Source organism: Sminthopsis crassicaudata, chromosome 1 (genome assembly GCF_048593235.1).
Source record: "Sminthopsis crassicaudata isolate SCR6 chromosome 1, ASM4859323v1, whole genome shotgun sequence".
Taxonomy (NCBI): domain Eukaryota; kingdom Metazoa; phylum Chordata; class Mammalia; order Dasyuromorphia; family Dasyuridae; genus Sminthopsis; species Sminthopsis crassicaudata.
Window position 1 is genome coordinate 7,803,036 of NC_133617.1, and position 24,500 is coordinate 7,827,535.

The 24,500-nt window shown below is 40.9% G+C and overlaps 1 protein-coding gene across 2 annotated transcripts; it reads right to left on the reverse strand.

Annotated features, from left to right (window-relative positions):
• Positions 1-8,351: 8,351 nt before the first annotated feature.
• Positions 8,352-24,060, reverse strand: LOC141556780 (KRAB domain-containing protein 5-like). Of its 2 annotated transcripts, XM_074291541.1 has the most exons (5): positions 23,892-24,056; positions 22,361-22,412; positions 15,404-15,530; positions 14,219-14,314; positions 8,352-12,256 (listed from the first exon to the last, which is right to left on the reverse strand). In XM_074291541.1, the coding sequence occupies exons 2-5, from the start codon at positions 22,391-22,393 to the stop codon at positions 10,806-10,808; spliced, it is 1,707 nt and encodes a 568-aa protein (XP_074147642.1). In that variant the 5' UTR covers positions 22,394-22,412; positions 23,892-24,056; the 3' UTR covers positions 8,352-10,805. The 2 variants fall into 2 exon arrangements, with proteins under 2 accessions (XP_074147642.1, XP_074147650.1); XM_074291549.1 differs by having other exon boundaries at positions 12,129-14,314; positions 23,892-24,060.
• Between the last annotated feature and the right edge of the window lie 440 nt (positions 24,061-24,500).

Genomic DNA, 24,500 nt, shown 5'->3' on the forward strand with positions numbered 1-24,500 from the left:
GGTCCCCCTGGAGCAAATCAAACAAGGGCTTTGGTAAGGGTAATCTCAGCCGCAGCCACTGGATGTCGCCCATGAGCTTTGGATGTTTGATCTCCGTGTCCTGTCCATGGGTGAGATTCCAATTTGAGCATTATGCTAATGCGACTAAATGCCCACGGGTCAGAGAAGGTTACCTGTCACGGCTAATTTCACTTTCTTGAGCAAGTCTGGAAGGGGAGCCAGCCCTGCCAGAGCTTGTCAAGGGGGAGAAAACAGTTACTGGAGGGACTAGCTCCAGGATATAGGAAACATATCCTTGATGGATTTGCCCAGAATCCACCTAAGAGGAGGTTCTGTAAGCGATAGTCGTTCCTAGGGCTCTCCAAAAGCCACAGAAGGTGAATAATAATAATTATTATTATTCATTGTACTGTAATCCTATGGATGAAGAGGGAAACCGAGGGCCGGAGCTTTTATTGTCCTTCCATCTAGTGGGCAAGCTGCACAAGTGTCCTGGTTTGTTGCACTTAACATAATTTTAGGTAATTTAATTTAATTTAATGGAAGGAACTGCCATGGCTTCTGATAATAAATCAACATAAAATGTCTGGCTGCCCATAGAGGAACAACGCTCAATCATTTCCTCAAAAGATATGTCTGTGAATCCACCCAAAAGAGCCTTTATTACAGTTCTCTCTAGTCAATTGTTTAATCATGACACCAGCACACTGTCTCTCTCCTAAAGTTCTATCACTGCTGCCATAAGTGGGGCAGGGAAACCAGTGGATCCTTGTTTGTCTGTATGAAAGAAACATTCCTATCTTTTGCTGAGGGGATTTTTGCCAAGCAGCAATCTATTGGTATGCTTGCATAGTAAATAATTTATGTGCTAATTGAACGTTCTGGCCCATTCCCACTAGTTGCTCATGAGTAGTGTTACATTTTTCTATGCCCGAGGCCTCCATTGTTCCCTGAAAGCTGTGGATCTAGCTAAAAAATACAAGCAAGACTGCGCCAATCATGTGGGGGTAAGGCAGAGTGCTGAACTTGTTCTAAAAGACTTCCAACACATGCAGATGTGGGGCCATAATCCTTTGGTGCAGCCTTTAATTCTTTAAGGACACTCATAGGCAAAGGCCAGGTTGTCCTGAGTTATTTGGGTCCAGAACTTTGATGACCGGAAAAATCCCAAAGAGGGTGTCAGCTGGAAGAAAACCATCCCCAGGATTTTTCTTTAAGATCTTTTGCTTCCTCTTTGATGTACAGAGGACAATTCATCAATTTGAGCCCAGAAGTATCTGATTTCTTAGAAGCAAGTAGGACCAGGCATGCACAATTTTAAAATATTATACAGCTGAAAACAATAAAGAGGAAAAGTGTCTGGTCTTAGTAATATTCTGTAATTTGCTTTGAAGTGATAATGAGGCCCTTCTCCTTAACCAGGGCTTTTAAAACCTTTTCTTAGGCTTCTCTACAGGGCTATTTAACTTCTACCTGCCCCATTATTCAAACTAAAAGTAAAAGATAAATGAGAGAAAAAATGTAGATTAATCTTACCCTGCTCCCTGCACTATGTATCTGTAGATTTGTCCAGGCCAGGGCTCGGCTCTGGAGAACTAGCAGCCTGTGGGTGGGGTCTGGCAAGCCTTTGATGTCCCTGTCCCGGGTGCCAGTCTGTGAAATGCCAATTACAAGCCAGCTGTACTGGCTCTCACAAAGACTATGAAAGAAGAAAAGATAGAAACATCGATGTATGTGATCAAGGAAGACTCTATTGTATCTATGATCTCCATATTTAAGCCCTAAAACCACAAAATTATTAAGGAAACAAACATAAAGCAGATAAACCAATCACTGCAGGAAGGAGCAGTGTTTTGTGTAGTAGTCGAAGGTATTCTCAAGAGAAATGGCTTCACTCCTGGCCATCCTGATTTATGAAACCTGCCCAATACACCTGTTCTTAATTCTTCTTCGTCTTTGCCAGTCTGCTGGTTGACACTTAGTGAGACTTAAGGGGGGTTCAGAGCCAAGTCAAGATGACCTTGAATCCTGCAGCTAAGCAGGTGTTGCTACTAAGTGTTGTTGGCTGGAGAGGCACAGAGACAGTGTATTGGAAAGAGGGAGGGAGAGGCATAGGTTGGACAGAAAGGGCAAGTTCTTTAATGGAAGGAACTTGCCATTTGCCAGGAGAAAGGAAATACACTGGCTGGCTAAATCCTGAGAAGGACTTGGCACCTTCAAAGAGTTAATTATAAGGAGAAGTGGAGACGCCACAGGGAGTGGGGGAAGGAGAAAGGGAAAGATCTTTCAGATTTGAAAGGTGAAGAATTAACTTCCCCTCCTGCCTCCTGGTGTGGCTGCTTCATAGATGTGAGAACAAACTGCCTGCTGCTTGAATGAAGTTACTTTTAATTGCTTTGCTGAAAGGAAGAGCTTTACATGAATGTTTTTCTTTTTCAAGTCTCTGCCTGCCTTAGGGCAAGGGCATTTTGATGCTATATCTCAGATTCTACTGCTTAGGCAATTTCCAGAGGCTTGTTAAAATTGCAAGATCTCTGAAATGATTATTCTCTATCGAGGCTTCCCTCTGTCTTCAGCAAATTATTTAATATGTATCTAAATACATACTGATTCCCTTATTTAAGGAATATAATAACTGTGATCTATAGTTTCCTTCAAGTACCTACAGTAGGATTTTAACTTAATATCCTTGCTCTGGTTTTGACTAAGTTGTGCAAATTGGTTTGTAAGACATTTTTGTTTTATATAGACCTGAAGCTCCTGATTTGTGTATTCGTATTTCCAAAAGTTCATAGGGAATCCTTAATTAGAGAAAGATGAATTAACATTTTTTGGAATGGTGAAGTTATTAATGTTAATTCTGGTAGGGTTACTTTAAGCGGAATTAAGAAATTCTATATTCTATATGAGTTTAATTGATTGTATGGAGTCATCTTAAAGTGTACCCATTATTTCAAAGGACTCTGAGGATAACAGTTTTAACTTTTCCTTTTGAACATGTTTCTGCTACAGACAATATGCAATTTGGAATTTTTCTATGTATTTTAAAAACAAAATGACTTGTATAATGTTGAACTTAAAAACTATCTACTTAGATATGAAAGATAAACAGTGAACATTCTAGGATGAATCTCTTACTGCTGTCAATATAAGATCATAGTCAATACCTATTTAGGATATGTGATCCTTGAGAGCTAGATTCATCTGAAGCCTTGATGAATGAGATTTGCTATTGGAGATAAAACTCTCTTGGGATTGTAGCTGATATTATTTGGAGTTTTAAATTCAGGTATGACTGTCTAATAGGTCATCAAGTCAGTGATCCACCTTCTAAAGGAATATGCCACAAGCCACTCAGATGAATATGATCCTGAATTGTTTCCGATGGGAGTTAGTATCCTGGGCAAGAGTTGTGAGACCGACTTTGGACTCTGACAAGGTGGGATCCTTCTGACTCAGTTTCCCAGTGGTGTTCTTTTGAATGAAAACCCACCTGATTATTCCTGAGTCTGTCTTAAGGTGCAATTGTTACTTGGACAATTACCTGAAGTGAAACTGAGTTAAGGCTGCTTTATCCTGTGTCATGTATGTGCTCTTAGACTGAGGCCTTGAATAATCAGTTTTGACTGATTATATTATACTGACGACCGTTCCTTTTTCCTCCCATAGCAGATTTCTATTATCAGAACAAATGTGAGCCCTAACTGCTATTTTATTGCTCATTGAGACTACAGCTGACACATCTTTAACATTTGTCTGTCCTGTGACACAAACATGTTTCCTTACACGAAAAGCTGTTGGCCAATCTAAATTGGCCCCTCTACATCTTGTAGCAGTTCTTGTGGCTCAGTCTTTGTATCTCAGACTATTCTAACTTCTATTTGTTAAGTTTGTTTTTGTTTTAGATTTTGGTCAAGTTTCAAGTTACAGCTGTATTAACCAGCTTCAAGGACCTGGATCAACCCATTAGATGCCATAATCAGTACCAGCATACCACCCCCCAAAATAGAATCCTGTAGGAGAGCTCAGCTCTGTGTCTATTTTCAGCAAGAAGTAGTTTCAGAAGACGAGACCATGGCTCCTGCCCCTAATGGACTTTGAGCCCCTTTGATTTGGGAGGAACTGGAACTGATTGGTGAATGGACACTAAATTTTGAGTGAGTCCCCTGTTACAATATATTTAGCATTTAGAATGAAAAATGTTAAAATTTGGGCAAATGTTGCTGAAAGAGGATTCAACACTAACAATTCAGTTTGGTGCTTGTCAAATTGAAGAATGCATCTGCACTTTTTAATTGAATACAATATTCCATTCAGAACATGTAATTAATTGAGGGATCCTTAGATAAGTGCTGGAGTAGAAAGCCCCTGCTGCACTACTGTGTTATGTATAGGAACATTAATTCACTGTCAGGACTTATGTGTAAGATGGCTACTCGACCCTTGGAACCCTGTCCACTCCCCCTCAGATAATTTAGTAGCCAAAACAAAAAGGGCAATAAAGGACCGGAAAGTTAGTGTGTTTTTTGTTTCCTTCCCTTCTCCCCCTCTTCCCCCCCCTCCCCAGACGGGAGGATCCTCATCCCAGAAGCACTTGAAAGAGTAGGCAAATACCTTCACCAGACAACTCACCTAGGGATTAAGCTGAAGGGACAGCAGCCAGGGCACAGATGGGAGGTGAATTTAGTGGCACTCCCTGTCCCTGTCAGGCCTCCACACATTTATCCGGGACCCTGAAACTTTATCACCCTTTTTCCCTCCAATCACACTTGTCCTTAACTTGCTCTCAGCTGTTCACCGTGCCATAAATACCTCCAGGCTGGACTTTGGCCCTGACTGCTGGCTTTGCATGGACACTCAGCCCCCTATTATATAGAAGGCCCATAGCTCTTCTACTCCTGACTCTTGTTCCTGTGATCAGCCCAGCTTGACCTTGGAGAATATCCAGGGCTCTGGTACTTGCCTAGTGTCCTCCATCCCCTTTACCAGGCTTCTCTCCCTATGCCTCAGTCTGCAGCTCTATCAGGACTGTGGCTACCCCTTGACCTGGGTCTCTGTGCTTCCTTGATTTGAGGGAGCTTGGTTGGCTGCCTCAGTGGCCTCACTAAATGTGTGTCAGCTCAGGCCTTTCGGTCCCACCAGGACCCTTTGGGCATTTTAGTCTCTGTCTTTCCTAGTCTTGCTATTCCATAGACAAGAAGAGTGGGAGCCCTTCTCCCATACCGGGCCACTGGCTCATTGGCTCAAGAAGCAGGCTCATCCCCATCTTGGTAGGGTTGGGCCTGCTGGGCACTATGGCTCTCATCCACAGTGAAATGAGTTATTGTCAGTTAAGTGCACAGGTGGATCTCTACCTGGACTATCTAGAACATTTTATTAGCCTGAGAAGCAAGTAAAACTCCCTGAAGCCTAGACCTGCTGTTCCTTAAATGAGTGGCCTCTGTACTGCTCTGATAAGAGACCTGCTGTTCTTAATCAGAGAAAGTTTGGCTCTAGTTTGAAAAAACTTGGAGTCCCAAAAGGAAGATGGAAGGACAGAACTGTCCTTCTTCAATTCCTCCCACTAGTTACCTACCTTGTTGACCCTTCCTGCTTTTTATTCTAATAATAATTGGTCCTTGTGTACTTTCCATCTTATAACATTTATTGGGCAACAGGCTGAATCCATCAAAATAATGATTATGCAGCCTTCAGCTTATATTGAGGAGGATTCTAGGATTTGAATCTTTCCCCCAAAGGAAGTGGAAATTGTTGAACCAAAAAGACCCCCATAAGTTTCTCATGAGAACCTGAATTTAGCCTCCTCAGATACTAGATCAAAGTGACAAGCATGACCATGGAGTGTTCTTCTGCTTACTTGGGCATCATACCTGTGAAGTGCTTCTACAGATAAGATCGGTTATTGTTCTCTGAAAATACTGACCCTGGAAGGTCCCCTTAAGCCCATTCCCATCCGTGGATGCATCCTGTTATTACTTTAGGTTGTGAAAAACCTCTTTTTCTTGTGTGACAGCTGCCTGATAATAAATAAGGAAATTACCAAACCACATTCTTTTTGCTTCTGTTATCATCTGCTTGCTTTGCTAGCTACAATCTTATATAAACTCTGTGCCTCAGTTCCTCTGCACTGAGTGCTTTGGACAATAGTCCCATTTGACCAGCTAGCTTATTAAATTCTCCATTTTAAAATTAGGCCAGTCTCTACTAGCCTCAGTTTCCCTGGTATTTTGAGAGTTCCTCTACATGTGTATATATATTTATGTATGTGCGTGTGCGCGCACACACACACACACACACACACACACACACACTTGCATCAACTAAGATCCACCTTCTAACTTTAACCTGCTCCCACAATCCCCTCTGAGAACTCAAGTAAAACAAAATCCATTACACACAATGAATCGTCAATCTGAAAAATCAAAAATTCCCAGTGTCTATGTCCTGGAAGATCTTTCTCATTCTGCAACAGAGTCTTCAAGTAGCAGGCAGCATGTTTTGTGATCATTATTCCTTGGGAATCTTGGTCTTTATGCTAACCTGAATTCAATGTAATAGTATTCCATTACATTTCAAGACCTTATTGGTTCACCCATTTCCCCATTTTGGGTTAACCCCTTATATTCCTTTTGCCACCTTAAAAGAAGTGATATTCTTGTACAATCTTCGAATTTGTTTTACTTAAGACTGGTACCTCCCTTTATCTTCCCTCTAATTTCTCCTTCCCCTCTTTTCCTCTGCTGCTCCATTTAGAAGATACTATGTCTTTTACCTCCAATTTCTTTAGACATTTGATCATCTCTTCTGCTTTCAACTCATTATATATTTTTTCATCCACCTTTTCTCCTTTAGTTCTGTTGTAGTTTCCCTTCTCTTGCCCTTCAATTAGAATGCTGTTCATTGGTTTTGAAATTTCATCCATTTTTCTTCCCCTTTACAAGGAAGATTGCTCTTCTTGTTATTGTACATCTTCCCTTTCTGTTTTACCTACATGCTCATTCTCCCATATTCCTCTGGTCTTTCTCTTTCCCCTGTACACTTCACATAACCAGAAGCCTCCAAGATATTCATTCTGAGCTCTGCTTTCTTCTTCTTTTTTTAAAATTAATTTTATAATTATACATTTTTTTTGACAGTATATATGCATGAGTAATTTTTTTTATAACATTATCCCTTGCATTCATTTTTCCGGATTTTCCCCTCTCTCCCTCTACTCCCTCCCCTAAATGACAGGCAATCCCATACATTTTACATGTGTTACGGTATAACCTAGATACAATATATGTGTGTAAATACCATTTTCTTGTTGCACGTTAAGTATTGGATTCCGAAGGTATAAGTAACCTGGGTAGATAGACAGTAGTGCTAACAGTTTATATTCGCTTCCCAGTGTTCCTTCTCTGGGTGTAGCTGTTTCTGTCCATCATTGATCAGCTGGTAGTGAGTTGGATCTTCTTTATGTTGAAGATCTCCACTTCCATCAGAATACCTCTTCATACAGCATTGAAGTGTACAGCGATCTTCTGGTTCTGCTCATTTCACTCAGCAACAGTTGATTTAAGTCTCTCCAGGCCTCTCTGTATTCCTCCTGCTGGTCATTTCTTACAGAGCAATAATATTCCATAACCTTCATTTACCATAATTTACCCAACCATTCTCCAACTGATGGACATCCATTCATCTTCCAGTTTCTAGCCACTATGAAAAGAGCTGCCACAAACATTTTGGCACATACAAGTCCCTTTCCCTTCTTTAAGATCTCTTTGGGATATAAGCCCAGTAGTAGCACTGCTGGATCAAAGGGTATGCACATTTTGATAACTTTTTGGACATAGTTCCAGATTTGAGCTCTGCTTTCTAGACACTTTCTGCCATTGGCTCTAGACCAACTTCACAGATTCCCCTTTCCCATGGTGCCTTCCTTTCAGAATACTATATATCACAGCAGCTGTCAGGGAGAAGATGGCTCCATAGCTGGAAAGATTTCCTACTAATATTTGCCCTCTCTTCTACCTTTACCTTTCTTCCACATTCTCCTAGAAATCTCAATTCTGGCTTTTTAGGCACAAAACCCTAAACCTCAGGGTGAAGTCCCTTACTTCATCTAAGAATATTCATCAGTGGAACCCCTTCCCACCTCCAAAGTTTGGCCTCCTTTCTGCAATCTTTCCATCTACCTCCCCTACTCCTCAAGTGGTCTTCTCTTTTCAAATCTAAGGAGCTCATGTCCTCAATTCCCATTTTTCTTGCCTGTTCTCCAGCATTTCACACTATTGATGACTCCTCCAGGATTCTCTCTTTTCTAAGTTTTTAGGACACAACTATTTCCTACTATCCTACTATCTGGCTGCTTCTTCTGTTTTTTTTTTTTTTTGTTTTTTTTTTTTTAACCAGCTGTTAAACTCCCTTTTTCTTATGCATTATAAAAAAAGCACATGGCAAATACACACTTGGAGTAAAAAATAAATGCTAATTTTCTTCCATTCCTGTTTGGTCCTTGACAATAGACCATAGTGTCCCCTTTCCCTTTTCTTGGAATTAGATTTGGGAGAAATGAGTTTAAAAAAAAAACAACCCTAAACTGTGAAACTCTGACCATGATTAGTTGAATGTCTGAAAAGGGAGCGGGCAATAGTCCCTCTTTTCATTGTGAAAATGTTGATAACTTCCACCTGGTTCTCAAAGAAATAACTGACAGATAACAAATTTCCTTTAATTGTACAAAAATATCTAAAGACAATATTTGCAGGAGTGGAGTCATCTTGGCTAGTATAGAGAACAATGGATGTTCTAGAACTGAATCAGAATAGCTACACATATAAAAGATAACAAATTCCTTGTTATGAAATGTTTTATAGGGGGTAATGAGAACAATTCCTTTTAAATTTGAGTATTTTATGAAAATATTGCATTTTTAACTTATCTCAGGGTCTCTCTTCAAGTAAAAGTGATTGATGGGATAACTGAACTTTTGAACTCATAAGCATCTTCCATGAAATTGGTTTTGTTGATCTTTTGTTTTCAAAGGGCACTGATGCCATGAGAGGGTCAAATCTTGATTTGCAAATGACTTGGATTTTAGTGAGACAGATCTGGGCAAAATCATCATCCTCCCTCTGTCCTTCAGAGTCATCTGAGCCCAATGGTGATGGCCCCCATTTCTGCCTAAAGTATTGTAGGGTCCCAGAATTGTGTTTTCCCTTTGTCAGCACAAACAGATCATAACATTAATAGATTTTACAAACTAATTTATTGTCTACTTGATATTATCTTTGGCAATTGCCTCTCCAATTGTCAAGGGAGTCATATGCTCATCAAAGGATTTTCTGAAATTCCTTGGTGTCCTCTATTGGGGATAATTGGCATTGCTCAAACTTCATATGAAAGAATTGTAGAACAAGAAGTAAAGATGAGCTGATTACATAGTAAGAAAAGGCACTGATGGGTGGACAGTCAGAGCACTGGACAAGTGCCCTTCAGATGGTAGGAAAAAGTAAGGAAGGATTCCATCATAGTGGATGGATCTTCTGAGAATTTATGTGACTGTAGGTAAGAATCACAGAATGGATACAGACATTCATCTACATTGTTGGATGAAATTTCAAATTGAAAAGTTCATTGACTAGACTTTCTGAGTATTTAAGAAAGTTTCTCATGGTCTTGCTCTCCATTCATTTACATATCCTGATGCACCTCTGAATTCTTCCTATCCACTTTCTCTTTTGGCAAAATACTCCAATATGTTCATCATCACAATTTGTTTAGACATTCTAAAACCATAGAGCATCTATTTTTGTTCTTTTTTTACATCTATATATAATTTTTGGCTACCAAAAGAAAAAACTAAAATTAAAAAAGCCATTGCAAAAAATACTTTCATGTAGCTAGAACCTCTTCCCCCCCCTCACTTCCTTGGACTTTATGCTTTGTAGCAGGATCTATGTATCAGTAAATATAGGCATTTGATCATCTTTCAATAAACCCTAATACCAAACAGCTTTTCAGAACCGTTGGATCAATTGATAGTGACATACATTGTATTGCTGTGCCTTTAATTCTACAGCCCTCCAACACTATCTCCAGCTTTTCCGGTCATGACTATCAATCTAATGGATATACACCTTTCATTCTTAAGAGCATCTTAAAAGAAACATTTTCTGCCTAAATAAATACGGCAAGCAATTTCACAAGCTGTGCAGAAAGAGTCATTCATTTAGGACTGATGTGCAAGTTTCCTAATTCAAAAAAAGATTTAGGTCCAGAATTCCTCATATCTTGCTTAGTATCCAAACTGCCAAGCATACCCAGAAGGTTTAGTGAAGTCACCTGAATTATTGACCCAAACTGTAGCTGAAAACCCAGCAATAAGTGGCATTGAACAGTAGGGATCACCTTCAAACTGTTTTTTGTCTTTTAATATGATTTAGAACTGGAAGACTTGAACTCGAACCTGAATGCACCCTTAAAATTAAATTACTTTCCCAAGGCCACAGAGGCATTGAACCAGAATTTCAACCGATGTCATTTGACTCCAGATACAGTGATCATTTCAATCCATCAGAATGCCTTTCAAGTAGGTGACCAGATGACAAGGAAGGCTCCAATGTGCCGAAGAAACAGTCTGCTATCCCTAAGTATCTTTAATTTTCCCTTCCTATAGGATTATACTAAGAGAAGGCTAAGTATGGAAGGTACCAGCAGCACCATATCTTCTTCCATTGTTCTCTCCCTAATTCATTTTCTTCCTTATTTTATTACATTATTAAATATCATCACAGATTTGGCAAAAACAAATCAGATTTTTATTAAAAATCCTTTCGATATTGTTTACTTTTATAAGGTTTTTCTCCAGTGTGGATCCTGTGATGTACAGTAAGAGTTCCCCTTTCTGTAAAAGCTTTTCCACACTGGTTGCATTTATAAGGTTTCTCTCCAGTGTGAATTCTCTGATGTATAATAAGGCTTTCCTTTTGCGTAAAAGCCTTTCCACATTGGTTACATTCATAAGGTTTCTCTCCAGTGTGGATTCTCTGATGTACAGTAAGAGCTCCCCTTTGTGTAAAAGCTTTTCCACATTGGTTGCAGTTGTAAGGTTTCTCTCCAGTGTGGATTCTCTGATGTATAGTAAGATGTCCCCTATGTATAAATGCTTTTCCACATTGGTTACATTCATAAGGTTTCTCTCCAGTGTGGATTCTTTGATGTACAGTAAGAGATTCCCTTTTTGTAAAAGCCTTTCCACATTGGTTACATTCATAAGGTTTCTCTCCAGTGTGGATCCTTTGATGTACAGTAAGACCTGCACTTGTTCTAAAAGCCTTTTGACACTGATTACACTCATAAGGTTTCTCACCAGTGTGGATTCTTTGATGTACAGTAAGACTTTTCTTTTCTGTAAAAGCTTTTCCACATTGGTTGCATTTATAAGGTTTTTCTCCAGTATGGATTCTCTGATGTAGAGTAAGAGCTCTCCTTTCTGTAAAAGCTTTTCCACATTGGTTACATTCATAAGGTTTCTCTCCAGTATGAATTCTCTGATGTCCAGTCAACTTACTCTTCCATGGAAAAGCTTTTCCACATTGTTTACATTCATAAGGTTTCTCTCCAGTGTGCATAATCTTGTGTCTAGTGAGAGCCGCCCTTTTTGTGAAGGCCTTTCCACATTGGTTACATTTATGAGGTTTCAACCCAGTGTGGACACTCTGATGTTTAGTAAGAGCTCCCCTTTCTGTAAAAGCCTTTCCACATTGCTTACATTTATAAGGTTTCACCCCAGTGTGGATTCTCTGATGTCTAGTAAGAGCTGTCCTACTTGTAAAAGCCTTTCCACATTGGTTACATTCATAAGGTTTTTCTCCAGTGTGGATTCTCTGATGTACAGTAAGATGTATTTTATATCTAAAAGTCTTTCCACACTGGTTACATTCATAAGGTTTCTCTCCAGAGTGAATTCTCTGATGTACAGGAAGATTGTACTTATATTTGAAAGTCTTTCCACATTGATTACATTCATAAGGGTTCTCTCTAGTGTGCACACTCTTTTGTCTAGTAAAAGCCCCCCTTTTTGTGAAAGTCTTTCCTTTTTGCTTATGCTCAGAAGATTTCTCTCCAATATGGATTTTCTCAGGTTTATCACAGATCTCTTTCCAAGTGAAATTAATGGGACCATCACTGATGAATCTTGGCTTGTGAATTTCTACCACAGAAAGGCTTTGCTCTGTAGTATTTTCCTTCATTTCAAGTCTCATCTCTCTTTCTGAACAATAACAAAAAACTCCGACAATTAAATGAATACAGATACCACAAATACACACACACACATACACACACACACACACACACACACACACACACACACACACACACTTATATCCCCTTCTCTCCATAAGTAAAACAGAAGTTATTTTCTATTTCCCCAGGTAAAGAGAAAAATCTAAAATGGACAGAATCAATTACTTAAAAATCCTATTAGGTCATATCCCAAAGATGATCACACACAAATACATTGGATCCTCACTATGCAGCATTAAAAGTACCTTCATTCACCCTATGTACATAGCTTAGGCCATCAGCTCAAAATGGTTAAGTGATATGATCAAAATCCCAGCAGCTGAGACTGGAATTCATACCCTGTGAATGGACATGCTCTGCCTACAGTATCTGTCAAATTAACTCCACTTTCAACTTTTTTTCTGTTATACTATCTGGGGTCTCATTCAGAATATTAACAGGGTTTTGGGGTTTTTTTTGTTTGGTTTTTTTTTTTTTTTTGTATTTTAACTGTGGCCTAAGTGATTTTGTGTGATCTATTCCTTTTTTTTTTTTTTTGGAGGAAAACATTACTTCTTTCTTTGAAAAAATATTACTTTGTTTTTGAAGGAAAACATTACTTGTTTCTTTTTAAAAATATTGTCAGATCCCTCTGCATATCCTTTTAAGAAATGCAAATTTTAAAAAATACATGAAATTATTCACATCTAAAAATATTTCTGATAGAAATTCTGATATTCTGATAGGCATGAAGCCTATTGCCCCTCTTTTCTCTTTAAACATTCACAAGCCCCTTGAAGAACTGAGACAATAATCAAAGGGATTTGACCCCAAAATTTGTCAGTGCTACCTTAAGTGGTAAATTGTCCTTTGGGACATGTATATGGATACATCTACCTTGACAACAAAATCAGCAGTGTTTTTAAACTGTCATGATGAGGAATACACTGCATTTGGGGATCATGCAGTGATTACATCAAACTCAGAGGGCTTTTAAGTGCAATATATTCTTTTAGTTTCTCAACTTGACATCAAATTGCTTCCAAAAATCCAGAAAGGTTGGACATTTAAATACAAATAGCCACAGGCATGAAAGGACCCTCAGTGGTTCTCTCACTACACTGGAGCTGTTCTCTCTTTCCTGGGTTATGTAGTAATTACATCTCATCAAACCTGTAATCAGGAGACCAAAATGTTATCTGGATTTCCATTCTAGCAGCAGTGATGACAGGCTACTTGAAAACCATGGTCACTAGGAAAGCACAGTAGAAGCCATCATGAAATCATCATGGAAGACAAAACCTTTCTATAAAACTGACCTTGAAGCTCCACTTATTGAAATGGTAAAGTTATTTTCTAATTTGAATGTATCCTCTGTTTATGTTAACTCTTCTTCTACATGACTGTTTCTCAAAGGAGTTGGTAGGCAACATAGATTGGTCATTCAGTAAAATTTACCAGTGCTAGCAAAAAGAAAAGTAATACCTGAAGAAATCCTATAATTTTGAAAGGTATTTTGTATATTAAACATTATTTTAAAAAACAAAAAAAAAAATTCCTAAAGCAATATTTGCACTTGACCTTGGGATACATCTGCCATTTAATGTAATACTTGTCATGAGCCAATAGATATATAAATGTTTTTATAGTAATTAACAAATAATTTTTACTGTTTAAAACCCATTTGTCAATTTCAGCAGAAACAATGACTTCTTATAGGATAATAGCTGATCACTTGAAGGGACCTTCAAGAACATGGAGTGCAATTCACTCATTTTATAGATGGGAAATCAAGATTCGGTGACTACCCCAGGAAGCCATTGCCAAAAAAAAAAATCTAAAAAGCATTCCAAGGCTTGAATTTCTACCCCAAATCTAATATTTATTTCATGATAACACCTAAAAGCTTCTTGTAACCACAATGCTCATGTCCCTGCTTTCATCTCACCTAGAGAGATGCTCCTCAGGCCTTCTTGGTCCAGCATCCATGGTGCTTCCCTTTGCTCAAAATAAGAGATCACATCTTCTCTGGGAACTGGAAGCCCTGGGCATGGAAATCAGTTAGGGATGAAGGAGAGAAGGTTGAAATTTACTTCTCCTTAGGGAAAGGGGTGAGGAACCCGAGCTGTTCCATTTTGAGATTCACCCCATTACATTGAAAAATATGAGTCTATGGTCACCCATTAGTATGTGTAATGCTAGTAACCTACATCATCCTGTTGTACAACCTGTTCTAAGAAAAAGCCAAATGCTCTCTCCTCCATCTCCTATCCTGTTAGACTCTATTGCAGCAGAAACTTCTAACCCCATACTTGAATTAAAAAAATTTATTGGCCTGAGCAGCCTCAAGCCAGATCAAGAGGGGCCTCAGTTTGCTCACCTCTCAATGGAGGATAAAAATGTTATCTAACTTGGAAGATTAATATGTTAAATTGACATAATATTTTGCTTTATCTTTACCCAGATGCAACAGCACCTTTGTTCATTTGTTCTTTTAATGTGAGTACTTAGACTAGTGAAAATAACATATTTGCTGGAAGTTGTTCTTATACAATATGGCACAGCATTGGCAAAGTGTAGCTGAAAATAAATACTTATTCCCTCTCCTTCCTTTTCCATTCCAAATTGCACTGCTGGAATTTGAGAGCAATAGGAAGGAAGATTAAGGACAAACTTCAGGTACTTGGGACAACTAGTTGCTAGGGGCTACAAAGTGATAGCTGTAAAAGAAGAATATTCCAAATATTAGAACCATCCTAGAGAGAAACGGGTTATAAGGAAAAGCTGCTTAAGCCATTTTCAGAACTTTGGCAGACAAATTCTTGTCCAGATAGAGGTCAGACAAAATAACCTCTGAAATGCGTTCCATATTTGAGATGTTTCCATGGTGATTTGATCTTTGATTTAAAGTTCCCCTAGAATTGGTAAAAGATTGTTGCTTCAGGAGCAACAAGAGGCACCCTCAAATTTCTATCATACAATTTAAAGACATGAAGGAGGAACCTGTTGCATGGAAACAGCAGACCAGCACTTTCCCCTTTCTAAGTGATACCCGTGTCAAATCCTGCACCCTAGGGAATGAAGATATGCTCTTGAACGCAGATTCAGAATTACCTGGGGGAAATTTCCTTACCCAGGGACAGCAGGTTCCGGGCATTGTCCAACATGACCCCTTTGTACAAGTCCTTCTGAGGAGGATCCAAGAGGCCCCACTCCTCCTGAGTAAAGTCTACAGCCACATCCTTGAATGTCAACAACACCTAAAGTACCAAAAGTCATGAGATATAGAGCAGAAAGACACTTGAAAATTAAAAATTCCAATTTTCTGTAATCTAGAGCAAGAAACTGAAGCACATGGAAAAGATTTGTTCAAAGGTCATATCATTTTTGAGTGTCAGAGTTCACTCCTGAATCCATGGTAAGAGTCTTATTGAATTTTGAGAAAAGCTTTTTCTAGCATCGGTTGGGATAAAGGTGAGAAATGTCTTATTATGTTGATGTGGAATCAGGAAGAATGTTTATGCTTTATCTGTGATGTAAATGGATCTGGGGAGAACAAGAGAGTGATAAGAAATTTCCTCCTCAGCAGAACTGATTGAAGTGAAATATGCTATAGAGAATTCTGCAAAGTTTGTGAGAAGCTGGCAAGCACAACACTCTCTGGGAGAGAAAGTTTTATGTTATCATTTAAATGAGACCAAAGTTAAAGAAAAGGCATATTTTTCTTTTCAAGAAAATGGAATAGTCTTATCTGATGAAAACATGAAGAGGATTTTGAAAAGATATTCATCAGACTCTGGATTGCACTAAGTGGTGGGAGACAATTTCCAGTCAAGTCAAGTAGAATTCTCTGTTGTTACATTGAGGGCCTGAGGTCACTCTGGGGATGATGTTGTCCAACCTTTATTTAAAATTGCTACCCTAAAGCACCCAAAGTCATGAGATATAGAGTTGAAAGACACTTCAGAATTAAAGCATCCAATTCTCTCCAATTTATAGCAAGAAACTGAAACACAGAGAAGTGATTTGCTCAATGGTCACATCATTTTTGAGTGTCAGAGGCATAAAATTGAGTTAAGAAGCCAATTAATGGACCACAGAAAGAAGAGAATGGCGAGATCTGAGAATGCCCTGATACTTGGGACAGGTCATTATATTTCCAACCTGCTACATGTATAGTATGTGTTTGGCCTATGTAGTGGATTCTGATGATTTTCTATTTGATTTTCTTCCACTTCCACCATAAGCATAGATTTACTTTATCTGACATTCTGATATTTATTCTCCATTGTGCTCTATCCTGTATATAAAATTGCTGTTCCATTTTTCATCATACTGATTTCTTCTTTAAAACATCTGCTTTATGGTCTGATGTAGAATTAAAAGTTGACTCCTTCCCGATCAGGAAGAACTCATCCTGATGTTATCAGACACAACCAAGTCCCTGACTATCCTATTTGCATAGAGTGATTGTGAGAATGGAGCTCTTCATCAACTTGCATTGTCTATCCCTCAAACTTTGAAGTATTAATTAGCTTGTTTTAGGTCTAGGACCTGGTCTGTAAAGGGCATTCCATGTGACTCTTCTTTGATTCCTCCCTCTGAATTACCAAATTCTAGCCTGGTACTTTCCCCTTTTCCCCCCCAAACTCCCAGAGGCCATATTTCCCCTATAAAAGATGTAGCCATGATGAACATCTTTTTAAAGTCATTTTCAGGACAAAGTCCACAATGGAGTATTCTCTGTCTCACTCCTCATAGTGCCTTATATCTTTAATCATGTCTTTGAACTTACTTTAGGTAACTGGTTAGTTTGCTAAACTTTTTACGTATCTGATGTGCCAGTCAATATAATATTCAGGCACAAACTTTAATGGATTCTTCCAAATTATTTTCCTTGGTAATCCATTGATAGCCTAATTCTATTTCCTATTTTCCACACCTGGTCCTCATTTTACCAAATCATTTGTCTTTTCTAAATAAACCTACTTTACGACAAAGAGAATGGCCTCTGTGAATTCATCACCTTTCATTTCTATCTAGGAATTGCTACCCTGACCTCATCATGATCCATAGTAATCCACATTTCACCTTTCATTTTCTTTATTCTGCTTTTGCATGTCTGAACAATTGAGGAAGTCATTGCTCTTTAATACTTTTTTAAGATTCCCAAGGATTACTCATATGAAAGTGTTCCAAATCACTACTGATCAGAGAAATGCAAATTAAGACAACTCTGAGATACCACCTGTCAGATTGGCTAAGATGACAGGAACAAATAATGATGAATGTTGAAGGGGCTGTGGGAAAATGGGGACACTGATGCATTGTTGGTGGAGTTGTGAAAGAATCCAGACATTCTGGAGAGAAATCTGGAATTATGCCCAAAAAATTACCAAACTGTGCATACCCTTTGACCCAGCAGTGCTGCTATTGGGCTTATATCCCAAAGACATACTGAGGAGGGGAAAGGGACCTGTGGGTGCCAAAATGTTTGTGGAAGCCCTTTCTGTAGTGGCTACAAGCTGGAAGATGAAGGGATGTCCATCAGTTGGAGAATGGTTGGGTAGATTATGGTATATGAAGGTTATGGAATATTATTGCTCTGTAAGAAATGACCAGCAGGAGGAATACAGAGAGGCCTGGAGAGACTTACATCAACTGATGCTGAGTGAAATGAACAGAACCAGAAGATCGCTGTATACTTCAATGCTGTAAGAAGATGTATTCTGATGGAAGTGGATATCTTCAACATAAAGAAGATCCAACTCACTTCCAGCTGATCAATGATGGACAGAGACAACTACACCCAGAGAAGGAACACTGGGAAGTGAATGTAAATTGTTAGCACTACTGTCTATCTACCCAGGTTACTTATACCTTCGGAAGCTAATACTTAATGTGCAACAAGAAAATGGGATTTACACACATATATTGTATCTAGGTTATACTGTAACACATGTAAAATGTATGGGATTGCCTGTCATTGGGGGGAGGGAGTGGAAGGAGGGGGGGATAATTTGGAAAAATGAATACAAGGGATAATGTTATAAAAAAAATTACTCATGCATATATATGGTCAAAAAATTTTATAAATAAAACTTAAAAAAAAATTCTCAAGGATTGCTCCAGCTTTCCTTTTCTCTATGGTCCTTTGAGTCTCTTCTTTGATAGTGTAGGTTCTCACCAAACAAAGGTACCTCTTTTACAGATGGATAACAGATTTCTAATTCCTTATCTCCTCCTCAAGAGAAGCTATTCCAAACCTCTTTCCTTCACAAGCACCTTACAACCCCCTTTAATGAAATGAGGCGGGGCTACTGAATTCTCAACCTGCTTTGAAGGAGAAAGCTCAGCTGTCTCCTCATTACTCACTGGATCTACTTCTTTGGGACTTTTCTGACTGAGCTCTCCACTCTGTTTTTGAATTGAGGGCCTCCTTCCCACCCAGACCCCTTTCCAATTTTCTGGCATCTGTGGTCTTTTGTGAGTTGCCAAGTTAAAGGAATAGAAAAGTAAAACTTCTCCTAAAGAAAATAAAAGAAAATAGGCAGGGAAGGAAAATGCACAAAAATGAAGGACAGCATAGGGGAAGTGAAGTAACCTACAATTAATATTCAAAGAAAATCTGCCTGTTGCTGAAGGCAAGTATACTGGAAGGAAAGACATCATGCCCATGGACTTTGACCCTAAGGATGACAAAGACACAACTGGTTTAAAAAATGGACCCAGCTAGATGGCACAGTGAATAGAGCACCAGCCCTGAAGTCAGGAGGACTTGATTTCAAATCTGGCCTCAGACACAACACTTCCTAGCTTCATGACCCTGGGCAAGTCACTTAACCCCATTGCCTCAGCAAAAAAAACAAAACGAAAACAAAAAAAGGACCAAATCGTGAAGGAAATTCTGGACAAAGAAAATTAAATTTCAATGGAAAGAATTCACAGATCACCCACAGAAAAACCAAATCCAGAAACCAAAAGCAAAACCTAGGGCTACAAACTGTCAGGCTGGTAATGGTCACCTTTAACAATTCAATTCAGAAAGAAAAAGTCTTATAAGCCAAGAGATAGACCTTCTCATACAATGGAACTGATTAAGTTTGGAAGAGTGGAAGACAAATACAAACCAAGGAGATAAGGGCAAGGAATGGAAGAATGGGTTGAAGAGAGTACTGGAGCTGAGGGTGCAGTCGGATGACCTGTCCTGCAGATGGGAGCTGAAGAATAAGGAATAAAAAGTAAATATTCCATAGTAAAGGGGAGTCTAACATCCAGTAAAGGAGACAAAGAAGGGGTCAGATAGTAAGAGAAAGGTCTGTCCTGAAAACTTGAGAAGAGAGAATCTTGGAGGAGAGAGTCATCAATAGTGTGAAAGGCTAGAGCACGAGCAAGAAAAAATAGGAACTGAGAAGATGAGCTCCATGGATTTGGACAGAAAAGAGCACCTGGGGAGTGGGGTAAGGAAAGTGGAAAGGCTGAAAAGGTGCAGAAAGGAAGGAGGCCTGAAGAGGTTCCACTGATGAATATTCTTAGAGGAGATGAGGGACTTCACCTCAGGCTTAGGGGTTCAATCCTGAAAAGCCAGGATTGAGATTTCTAAGAGAATAGGAAAGAAAGGTAAAGGAAGAAGAGAGGGCAAATATCGGGAGAAAATCTTCCCAGCTATGGAGCCAAGTTCTCCCTGACAGCTGCTGTGGTACACAGTATGCTGAAAGGAAGGAACCATGGGAAAGAAGTATCTATGGGGTTGGCTTAGAGCCAATGGCAGAAAGCATCTAGAAGGCAGAGCTCGGAATGGATATCTTGGAGGCTATTGATTGTATGAAGTATGCAGGGAAAAGAGAAAGACCAGAGGAGTAGGAGGGCTATGATCCAGAGAATGAGAAATTAGGCAAAACAGAATAGGAAGATGGACAATAAGGGGAAGGAGAGAAATCCTCCTTGGAAAGGGGATGAAAAATGGAAGAATTTTAAAAACTAATGAACAGGACAAGTTGAAGGGCAAAAGAGGAAGAGAAACTACAAGAGAAAGGGAAAAAGGAGGATGAAAAGATACATAATGAGATGAAAGCAGAAGATATAAACAAATGTCTAAAGAAATTTGAGGTAAAAGATTTATGGTATCTTTTAAATGGAGAAATAGAGGAATATGCATATTTCTTTGTCACATGTGGAACTTCTACAAAAATTAACCACTCAGATACAGAGATACTGCAATGTAAAAAGGTAGAAATAATTTATACATCCTTTCATTCCCTAATGAAAGAAAAACGGAAATTGGTTCTGATTCAGGGATCACCACAAAATATATAAACCTAAATGGAGATTTATCAATGAATGACATATTAAATAATAACAATCAGAGAAGAGATCTCAGAAGTGCTATATTTGCAAAAGAAAGTGAGGATGATTAAACAATATCCCCAAATTTCTGGGATGATTAAACAGTATCCCCAAATTTCTGGGATTCACCTAAAGTAATGGGGGGTGGTGGAAGGGGGAACATAAAGCCTCACATTAAGCATTTACAAAAAGAGAAGATTAACTAAATCTGGATTCCAAAAAAATTAGAAACACAAATGAATAAACCAAAAATAAGTATAAATGAAAAGATGCTAAATTGTAAATTAAAAAATTACAATGATAAATGGCTTCTTTAAAATGACAAATAATAGTCAATCTGATCAAAAAGAGCAGAAAAAAGTCAATAAAAATGAGATTACTTTTGGTTTTGTGTTTTTCCCTGGAAAGGTGACAAAGCTATTCCAGGACCAGACTTACACAATAAGAAAGGCTCTGTGTGCAGCATTCTGAGAACCTCGGGACAGATTAGTGTGGCTTCCTGGCAATCTAAAGGCCCAAAAGGCTACCCTTGTGAAATCAGAGTCCATCAGATATGATAGATTTCCCAAGATGCTACATTGCCACACCCAGCTCTACTGACCAGATGAGCTTCTACATGGAACCAAGGTCAGCCTTGTCTACTCAAGCTTAAGAACACTGGCATCTTCACAGAATGTCCTGTCAGTGCTATAATTAAATACATCTCTTTTAATTTGCAGAATGTCCTAGGAATATCTGATTTTTGCTTAACATCTAAACTGAATTTTGGCTTGAGTCATTTCCATCCATTATATTCTTCCAGGTAAAGCTAGAACCTGCTCCAGCTCCCAGCAGAGTCACATACTGAAGAAACCGTCTGAAGTACCAGGGCACCCATCCCTGGCTCTGCCAAGGCTTCCTTTTCTCCCTGTTGCTCTCATGGTCTCATTGCATTGCATTCTCCATGGGAGAGCCCAAACCACACCACCAGAAAGCCAGTTTGTTTAGTAAATGTGGTAGAATGCCAATAGCCTCCTTTACACAGGAGAGATCAATCTCTGTGCCAGGCCGGGCTTAGAAGCGCCAGGGCAGCAGGATGGCCCAGATCTCTAGGTCCTAGAACTCCTTGGCTGGCTTCTAGGGCCTGTCTAAATGCTTATTGACTTGACCAACAAATGGTAAAGGGGAGAGTTTCCGAGAGACCTGGGAAGGCTTGTGTGACCTGAGCAGCACCAGGAGACAGTTTCTGCTTGGGTGACAGCACTGCAAAAGCCAAGGCTGGGGAAGCCTTCAGTTCCCAGACCTGTCAGGACAAGTCTAGAGTCTGAAGGGTTTTCCTACCTCTTCAATTGCTATAAGGGAGAGTTTGGCCACAAGAAAGAAAAAGGAAAGAAGCTCTTTGTGTGTGTGTGTGTGTGTGTGCGCACCACAGAGACACCAAAGACATGAGCCCTAGGTAATTAAGAGTAATGAGGGAAGTGGTCGTCCTTGTGTATCAGCTGTGAGGAGATGGAACTTAAAAATAAATAGGGAGGGTACAATGTAGGCTGGGGGGAGGGGGTCTCACTGCTCGAGATACTGAGGGCCCAATGAATCTGTTTAAAAGCCAGGAGAGCAGAGGACGTTGTTGCTACTGTTGCACCACACGCCCATTTGGTAAATCATCCAAACATGAGACATTGGCAGCTTCGCAGCCCACCCTCCACGTCCATGGCAATGGCTGGACTGCTGATGTTGGTGGCGTCTGGGGATGGCCTGCACTCACCTGAGGAGGAGGGCGGAGGTTCCCGGAGCCCATTCCCTCTGGCTCTGGATGCCTGTGGAGGTAGCAAAGTAACCAAAGTGACTCCATTTTGTCAAATTCCCACAAACGAAGCAACAGCCCAAACTTTTATTACCAGTAGTCACGGCTAAGCATGGGAGGTTTTCGGATAGCCCTCAGGAGAGTTCCTCCCTTCTTTACCCCTATCTTCCTCTTGCCACAATCTTCATCCCCGCTGATTGCCTTTGTGCTTCATCATCCTCTGGGTGACTGCTCTTTGGGACCCTTATGATAAAACCGGTCTAATTTCCCTCCAAGCTTGGTGTCTGCATTTGACCCAGTACTTGCTTGGGCCCGGCCTGGTTCCCCTGAAGCCTGCCGTCCCATAAAGGGGAAAGAGTTTCTTTAGGCAGGAAGCAAGCTTACTGGGGGTGAGACCCTAGCAGGGAGTTTCCAAGGCCCTGGCTCTGCCCTCAGGGGAAAGACTCCACGTTACAGAAGGATGAAGGCAGCAGGGAGGAGCAGGATTGGAAATGAAGGTGTCTGAACAGAAAAACCCACCCCCTCCCTCTCTTACTGCTCTTCTCCCTCCTCTCCCCATCCTCCTACAGAGACCCCAGAGGTACAAGGGGCTTTCGAGCCCAGTGAGAGCTTCAATGGTTCTTGAGTCAGGGTTGTCCTTTGACCTGGTTCTCTGCCCTCCCTCTCCTCTCAACACACACATAATTCTAGACAATGTGCTGACTGCTTGATATATGTGGAGGGAAGCCAGGGTTTGGAGCCACCAGAAATGACCGAGGAAAACCTAATTAGACAAAAGCCAGCCTGGGTTTGGGCCCTGAGGGTTCTGAAAGGAGAGGGGCTGGGGAGCAGGGCTGGGGAGCAGGGCTACAGTCTGAGGTAAGACAGATCATGACAGGGAGACGGAGAATGAAACAGTGGAGTAACAAGTGCAGGGGACAGCTGCACTCCATAAAGCAGGAAGTCTGAGTTCTGAGGTCTGACCGCACCTGGGGTGGGGAGATCTCCAAGCCTGGCTTTGGAGTCACTAAAGGGAAAGTGGAGGCAGGGAGTCACAAGCCTGGGACCTGATGGGAAGAAGTGCAAGGGCCACATATTCTGTAAAGGGGGAGCAGGAAAGAGCTTTGGTGACTGTGTCCAAGTTGGGGTCCTGGAGTAGGAAGGCTGGACTCGAGGATCCTTAAAGGGGATTAGGTCTGAAGAAATCTGAATCTCTAGGCAAGAGCTAGGCACAGGGACAGGGAACCTCTGGGCCCTGATCAGAAGGCTGGAGTCAGGACTGCCAGATTCCTCTGCGCCAAGTCTGAAGTCTGGCAGGTAAGTCTGGGCAGGGGGAGCCAGGAAGTTGGGGAAGTGGCTGGGAGCCTGGGAAGCGTTTAGGGGCGGGGAGCTCCTCCAAGAGGAAGGCACGGTAGAAGGGGGCGCTTTTGGTCGACCGGGAGGACACTCATCCCAAGGTCAGAGGGGAAAGAGGGGACCCGACGGCCAGGGCAGCCAACAGGCTCAGACCTACCTGCGAGCTGCAAGCACAGCTCTGTGTGCCAGAAGACAAAGGGACAGTAGGTCCTAGGAAAAGAAGGAAAGAGATCAGATCTGCACGGAAGAGAGAGGGATCTCAGCCCCAAGACTTCCTCCTTCCCTCCAGTCTGGGAGGCTCTTCCCAGTCCCCGAGCCCCGCCCTGCCATCCCCCAGGATGATTGAGCTCTTCCCTCCAATCACAAGGGGAGCCAGGACTCTCACGGCTCCTCCCACCTACGTCCTGTCCCTCCCTCCCATCACACTCCGCTGCCCCAAACTCCTCCCAGGCCTCCACACTCCACCCCGGAGGTTTCGCTCCACCGGGGCCCCCGCGGGCCGGTCCTCCCGGACAGCTCCTCCGGACAGCTCCTCCCGGACAGCTCCTCCGGACAGCTCCTCCGGACAGCTCCTCCTCCCCGACGCCTCCGCCCGCTCCTTCCCTCCCAGACTCACCTCCTTCCGAGCCCAAAGACTGAGCCAACACAGCGCACCCTCTCCTCCGGGGATGGAAGCAGGCGGCTCCTGGGAAATGCGGACGCCGGACATGATCTGTAAGCCCAGGTCGGCTGGTGCCGTTCTCCCCCTGTCCGTGAACCTCTCCAA

What these genes read in the sequence shown, in the direction of transcription:
- LOC141556780 (XM_074291541.1), bottom strand. Translation starts at nt 22,393, where the DNA reads ATGGGCTCCGGGAACCTCCGCCCTCCTCCTCAG. An exon ending in CCGGAACCTGCTGTCCCTGG is followed by an intron (nt 14,315 to 15,403) that starts GTAAGGAAATTT and finishes TTCCATGCCCAG; the next exon opens with GGCTTCCAGTTCCCAGAGAA. An exon ending in CCTGAGGAGCATCTCTCTAG is followed by an intron (nt 12,257 to 14,218) that starts GTGAGATGAAAG and finishes GTTATTGTTCAG; the next exon opens with AAAGAGAGATGAGACTTGAA.